The sequence below is a fragment of the Empidonax traillii genome, unplaced genomic scaffold, assembly GCF_003031625.1.
Source record: "Empidonax traillii isolate 1590-97213 ecotype Southwest subspecies unplaced genomic scaffold, ASM303162v1 scaffold1208:size176031, whole genome shotgun sequence".
In the NCBI taxonomy this organism is placed as follows: domain Eukaryota; kingdom Metazoa; phylum Chordata; class Aves; order Passeriformes; family Tyrannidae; genus Empidonax; species Empidonax traillii.
Window position 1 is genome coordinate 148,175 of NW_020956401.1, and position 6,690 is coordinate 154,864.

General features: G+C 52.7%; 1 protein-coding gene across 2 annotated transcripts in view; it reads right to left on the minus strand.

The window, feature by feature from the left end:
- The window catches only part of GFPT1 (glutamine--fructose-6-phosphate transaminase 1), a 38,088-nt gene that overhangs the window by 21,961 nt on the left and 9,437 nt on the right, over window positions 1-6,690 (minus strand). For both annotated transcript variants that reach the window (XM_027905796.1, XM_027905795.1), the window contains exons 2-8: window positions 5,884-5,991; window positions 5,377-5,484; window positions 3,875-4,000; window positions 3,154-3,212; window positions 1,976-2,110; window positions 1,076-1,137; window positions 342-421 (exon numbers count right to left, since the gene is read on the minus strand). In XM_027905796.1, the coding sequence (XP_027761597.1) occupies window positions 342-421; window positions 1,076-1,137; window positions 1,976-2,110; window positions 3,154-3,212; window positions 3,875-4,000; window positions 5,377-5,484; window positions 5,884-5,991 (678 nt within the window). The remainder of the gene's footprint in view (window positions 1-341; window positions 422-1,075; window positions 1,138-1,975; window positions 2,111-3,153; window positions 3,213-3,874; window positions 4,001-5,376; window positions 5,485-5,883; window positions 5,992-6,690) is intronic.

Below are 6,690 nucleotides of genomic sequence, written 5' to 3' on the forward strand. Positions count from 1 at the left end.
GTGTCCCTGCCCATGGCAGGGGGTGGAATGAGATGGGCCTTAAAGGTCCCTTGCAACCCAGACCATTCTGTGACCCTATGATTCCACTTTATTCTACTGAGATGTATTTCCCTTGCAAGCATTAAAGCCTTGATTATAAAATGGGAGGCTGACGTGAGGGATGCGGTGGCAGAGCAAGTGCTAAAAACTTAAAGAAACCGCTGACAATGGTCTAATTTACAATTCACAGATGAAGGTTTCGAAGTCCAATCTGCATCCCAGGGCACACAGGTGGCTGTGGGATCTGTGCCTGTGCCCTGGGTGTGGCAGGGCAGGGCAGGGCAGGGCAGGGTGCCACTCACCGGTGCGGTACAGGATGGGGATGTGGTCGGTGGAGAGCTTGTGCTCGCTGCGCACGCCGATGAGCAGGGGGCTGCCTCGCCTGCAGGACACAGCAGCACAGCCTCAGACACAGCCCAGCCCGGCACTGCTGCCCCCCAGCCCCCTCAGCCATGCTGAGGCACAGCCAGAGCCTCCCACAGACGCTGCAAACACGCGAGGACGCAGCACAGAGAGAACGATCTCGGAGCGGGCACGACACAGGGCTGGGAGCAATCTGTCTGGAGGCTGGAGACAACTCTGCAAGAGTCACTGCAGTCCCCCTGACACCTGAACCAGGAGCTGTTCCTCACTGCCCAGACCCACAAACAGGCACCAAAATTCAGCACCTGTGTAGGCTAAACCAGCCCAGCTGATGTTGGTGTGTTAAAGTCAGGCAGAAAACAGGGAGCTGGCCCAGCTTCCAGGTCAAATGGAGGAGCCACCCAAGTGCTGCCACGATGGCAAGCACCAAACAAAAGACAAAACCATCTCCTTTCAAATCACAACCAGAGTAGACCAAAAAAAAAAAAAAAAAAGGCTTTCTTTATCACAACCAGAGCAGGTGTGATACTGCTGGTTACCATTTTCAAAATATTTCTGCGAATTTTCTGTTATGGTAGATGGGAAACAAGAGAAGGGAAATTAAAAACAACAGCCACTCTCACCCCAGCGCATACAGTGTGATAAAAACCACCTCTACCACAACAACATTTACCTGGTACCGACTGCTTGCCCAGGATAATGAACACTCTTGAACACAAGGGCAAAAGCACCTTCCTGGAACAAAGAGAAACACAAACTCTTTATCCTTCCACGTGAGGCCTGGGCACCATTTCAGCATTCCCAGGACAGAAGCTGCTCCCATGTTTCTGGGGATGAGGAAGAGACACCAAACAGGCGGTTTCACAGATGTCTCCAGAACCACCTGTAGCTCCAGCCCCCTCACCCTGGAAGGATGTCCCATCCCTGAGCCCTGGCAGTGCATCCTCAACCATGGAATGACCTTCTGAGCCCCAGGGAGCCACTGCAGTCAGTCAGCCTTGGTTACCCACCCACACCCTCCTGCATCAGCTCAGAGCGCAGGGAGGGGGCCTACAAAGGCAAGAGAAGCACCAAAACTTTGGGGTGTTTGCTCAGAATGTACAGGTGAGCCAAAACCTGCCAGCAACACACGTTCTTGGCCTGTTGCTACAAGAGCTCCTGGCAGGGGAATCACTGAAAAACCCTCCTGAACGAGGTGCTCTGGGATGAGAGGTCAGCTGTGGTGCATCCTGTTCCTGCACATGACTGGGCACGGACTGACACGTGGAACCGTGGTGGAGCTCCCACAAGGGGTCAGCAGCTCTCCCAATCAGACCGAGGTTTCAGGAAGGACTGGAAGCACAGGCTCACTTCAACAGGATCTCTCCCAGGCCAGCTCCCACCTCCCACGCTCAGCCCCCCACGCACCAGGGACTGGCAGGCTCCAAGGGCTGCTGTGCCCCCAGACGCAGGCATTTCCCAGATGAGCACTGACTAACGGTAAAGAAACCCAAATGGATGTCCAGCCTGCCCTGGCACAGTGTCCGTGCTGCAGTGCCCGTGTGGGGGGTGTGCTGTGCCCTGCCAGCATTACCAGCTGCTGGATGACCCTCTCCACCAGGGTGGTGAAGCTGATGTCGTCGCTCTCGCGGTTGTCGTACATGTACTTGACCAGCTTGGCGATGCTCTCCGTGTCCGTCTCCGACTCGAAGTCGTAGCCTTTGCTCTCCTGCAGCGACAGCACGTGTTGGGTGACCAGCCCTCTGCCTTCCCCCCCCTTTCCCTCCTCCCTTTGGTCCTGCATTTTCAAATTTTCCTTCCTTTCTCCTACCTTTTCTTCTTGCTTTTCCTTTTTATCCCTCCCTTTGACCTTTCTGACCTTTTCCTCGTGACTTTCCTTCTCTTTGCTCCCACCTTCCCCATCTTTCCTTTTCCTTTTCCTTCCCTTTTTCTTGCCCTTCTTTCCTTTTCTGCCCACCCTTTTTCTCTCCTGCCTTTCCTTCTCCCTTGTTTTTTATCCTTCATACTGCAGTTGTCCTTCCTCTTTTCCCCATCTTTTTTTTGCATTCTTCCCTCTGCTTTTCCTCTTCCTTTTACTTTTCCGCCTTTCATTTTTTTTCCTTCTTTCTCTCCTCACTTCACATTTTCCTTTCATCCTCCTTTCCTGCCTTTTCAAACTGCAAGGATATGAGGAGGGGAGCACAGGGCAGGGAGTGGGAGTGAGGGCAGAGTGGAAGAGAGTGAGAGGAAAGGGGTGAGTGTGAGAACACGAGTGGGGGAGTGAGGAGGAGGGGGATGTGAGTGTGAGTGGGGAGGGGGAAGGAGTGAGTGGAATAATGAGGGGGTGTGAGAGAGGGAGTGTGAACAGAGAGAGTGGGAGAGTGGGAGCAGGGGTATGAGGGATCAAGGGGGGAATGTAAACTGGGGGGATGAGCACTATAGTGAGTGTGAGAACAGGAGTGGGGGAGTGAGGAGGGATGGGAGTGAGGGGATTAACTCAGGACTAGGAGAGTTACTGTGAGAGTCTATGGAGGAGGTGAGTGCAAATACAGGTGGGGGAACATGAATGGGGGAGAGTGAACCGGAGTGGGGGAGTGGCAGGAGTGGAAATGAGATCTAGGGAGTGTGGGGAGTGTGAATGTGAGTGGGGGAGCTCGAGTGGGAAAGTGAGTGTGAGAATACAGGTGGGGGAGTGAGTGGGAAGTGTGTGTGAGCAAAGGTGAGTGGGAAGGCACGGAGGGTGTTTCCCACACACACTCAGGGCTCACTCACCAGGAATTTCCGCAGGTCGTTGTAGTTGGTGATGATGCCGTTGTGGATGACAATGAACTCTGGGGACAGAGGAAAGGCCCTGCTCAGCCTCAGCACCAGCCCCAGCCTGGCAGCAGAGCCCACAAAACGTTACTGTGGGACAGGCACTTGGCAGAATAAAGCAGATTCCCGTCCTGCTGGGGTTCCCTGCTCTGCCCCGCTGGTGTGGCTGGGAATGGCACAGGATAACAGTGACCCGGGTGGGACCAGTCTCCCAAAATCCTGCAAAGCTTCTGGAGTCACTCAGGCACTTGGCAGCTTCCATTCTGCTGGGAGAAATTAAACTCCCTGCTGCTCCTGGGGCAGCTACACCCAACACGGCCCACGCTGTGACAGCCCCATGCACACCAACCCTTCTGTGCCGTGGGGATTAGGGGAAAACGGAAAGAAATGGGGGGAAAGAGCATACAAAATGCTGCTCCAAGGAACAGTCATCAGAGTTCTCACCACCCAGTTTCCTGCTGTCTTCACCTCCCCGCTCTGTGCCCACCCTCCCTGCAGGGAACACACCCCGTGGCTGAACACCCCATCCAACCCCAGCGGCTTCACCTCAGCCGGGCTCAGCACCACAGAACAAACCCCCTGCCGGGGTCCAGCCACCCCTCCAGGGCACAGGAGGTGGCAGGAAGCTCCTGCAGAGGCTCCAGGAGCCCCCTGGAGCGAGGGCCCCCCAGGCACTGACCGTTGTTCTTGTCGGAGCGCTGGGGGTGGCTGTTGATGGGGTTGGGCTCCCCGTGGGTGGCCCAGCGCGTGTGGGCGATGCCAAGGTGCACATCAAACTCGATGTCCAGGTCGATGTCCTGTTGCTCTGCAGCAGAAGGAGAAGGTTTTAGCCCTGAGGGGCTGCCCTTACACCCAAGGCAAGGTGGGAGCCTCCCCAGGCCTCCGGGGATCACAGGACAGGAATGGTGGTGGGGAAACAGAACCAGCAAATCCAACAGGACACGCAATCACAGGATGGTTGGGGCCGGAAAAGACCTTTAACATTATCAAGTCCTACCAAAACATCAAGGTGTTTCAAGGGATCCAGAATGGACACAAGCAATCACCCTGCATTCCTCACCTTGCCAAAACACAAAATAACCTTTAAGAAAGAATCCAACCTTGTTATCTCTCAGGATGCCCCTGTGACTTGTCAACTGTGACTGTGCCAGCCCACCTCAGGACTACACACCACTTACTGATTCATCCCTAACCCCTGCCTCTAGAAGATGTACCATTAGCAATAATATTTCTTCAGGAAAAAAAATACTCCTTTTTTTCCTCAAGTGTCTCCACAACCTCTTTAAAACTATGCTGCAACTTTTCTTGAGCAGACAAAGGTTTCCTCCTCCCTCTCTCTCCTGTTTCTGTACCACACCCCCCACCTCGTCTGGCCTTTCTGGCTCCTGGTTGACACCCAGAGGACCCCAACACCCCTCCCTCTGGGACACACCACACTCTGCCCCTGAGGTTAACACAAGAATGGGTTAAAGAGACCTGAATGACATCAACACAGCAGCTTTGGGATGTGAAGCAGAGATCCTGACTGCTCTGAACAGCACCTCCCCACCCTCACACAGCCCACCCGTGTCCCACTGTCTCTGTGTCCGTGTGTCTCTGCACTGAGCTCGGATTTACTGACCTTACCATTCAAATCCAGGGAACACAGAGAGGCACAAAGAGCTGCAGAACCCTCACTCCCTGGTCTCACAGTGGGACAGTTTCACACACCAGTGCTTTCCCAAAGCCACCTGCAGAGCCCATCACCCCCCAGATGGACAGACTGAGCTGGGACGAGCGTCACATGTGAACAGTTAAAATCCAGCTGGTGAATTACTGAGCATTTCTCCTTTCTGCTCAAGCTCTAGGTCCTGATAATTATCTCTCATCTTAAGGACTGGTTTTGTTTGGGGGATTTTAGGTCCCTTTTAAAACATATTTCAGGTCTGACTGATTTGTCAGGGTGTGACTGATTTGTCTCGAGAAATCAGGACTACTCTGTACCTTCCCCCCAACATGCACAGGGTCACTGGGTGGGTGGTCACAGCACAAGGGTGAGTGTTTGCACCCCTGGCTCTACACACAGGGGTTACTCAGAAATGCAGTGTTTGTGGGTAAAGCAGGTGATATCCAAAACACAAAGGAGGTGAGAGGGCAGCTCAAGGGAAGAGGGCAGGCAAAGGAGGAAGGGCAGACACTTACTGTGAACCTCTTCATCCAGGGCCTTCACTTTGCCCTTCTGCTTGATAATATGGATTTTGCAGGCATTGGCTTCCCAGTCCTTGTCGTTTCCACCATCCAGTCCCACACCTAAGCCCCACCATGGAACACGGAGAAAGAGAGTGAAGTGCAGAAGTTATTACAGTATTTGAGGTAAACAAATACTGCCCTTTTTTCAGTGCCCTCTCTCCCTCCACATACAGGCAAGAAACCCCTTAGAGTAGAACTAAGTTTTCCTTTTGTCAGCCTTGCCAGTATTTTTAAAGCCTGAGGAGAAAAAAAAAAAGGCATCAAGAATGTTTATAGAAATCTGTGTATTGAAAGTTAATCCAAACCTCAACCACCCGCTCACAGGCACGTCCACTTTGTGCTTCAGTTTTCTTCAACAGCAAAAACAGCAGAAACCATTCACAATTACACCACGAAACCCTTCATTTACAAGCCAAAATCCAAAAAAAAAAGAGGCAGGGCTGTTGAAGAGAGAGGTACCTGCAGAGTCATAGCCCCTGTACTCCAGCCGCTGCAGCCCCTTGATGAGGGTCTCCAGGATCTCCCTCCTCGTCCGGGGCACATGGTAGTTCAGGTAAGCAAAGATCCCTGTTTGGGGAAAAGAGAACAGTCTTACCACGAACCCACAGCTGAGGAAGCTCTGGATGTGCCAGCTCCTTTGCATGTGCACTGAGTTAAAACTCAAACAGGCTTCGTACCAAGAACTCTCTGCTGGGAGTTTTCACCGGCACGTTTTTGCGGCCCCACGGAGATGTCACTAACATTTACCAGGCCCCAAATACCCACAAAACACCCTCATCCCTCTCCTGACTCTGAAAGCATCTAAGCAGGACAAGCCTGGGGGTGATGGGAGGAATCATTTCCCCGGGAGCTGGACCTACACAATAGGATGAGCTGCCAGGGGACAGAAAACTCCTCCCTGCAGGTGAAAAAGTCAGGGTTCACTAACACAGAGCTCTGCATGCTAAAGAAACATCCTCCAAAAGAATTCCTCCTTCAGTGGCTTTCTTCAAGTTCCTCCCACAAATTCACTGAGAAAAACATAATTTCACTCCTGCAAACGAACACCCCCAAACTAATGGAGCTCCTTTTCCTGTGGGTTGCAGAGGAAGATGAATTGTTGCTTCTATTTTAAGCAGTGATGGGGACACACAAATTCCTCCATCTCTAACGCCAACCCTGGCTCCAGCTCAGAACCGTTTCCTTTGGAGCCACCATGAAGCAGTAGGAGGAGAAGACATTTACTGGGTGCCAGAAATATCCATCCTCAAAACCTCCAGTTTCACC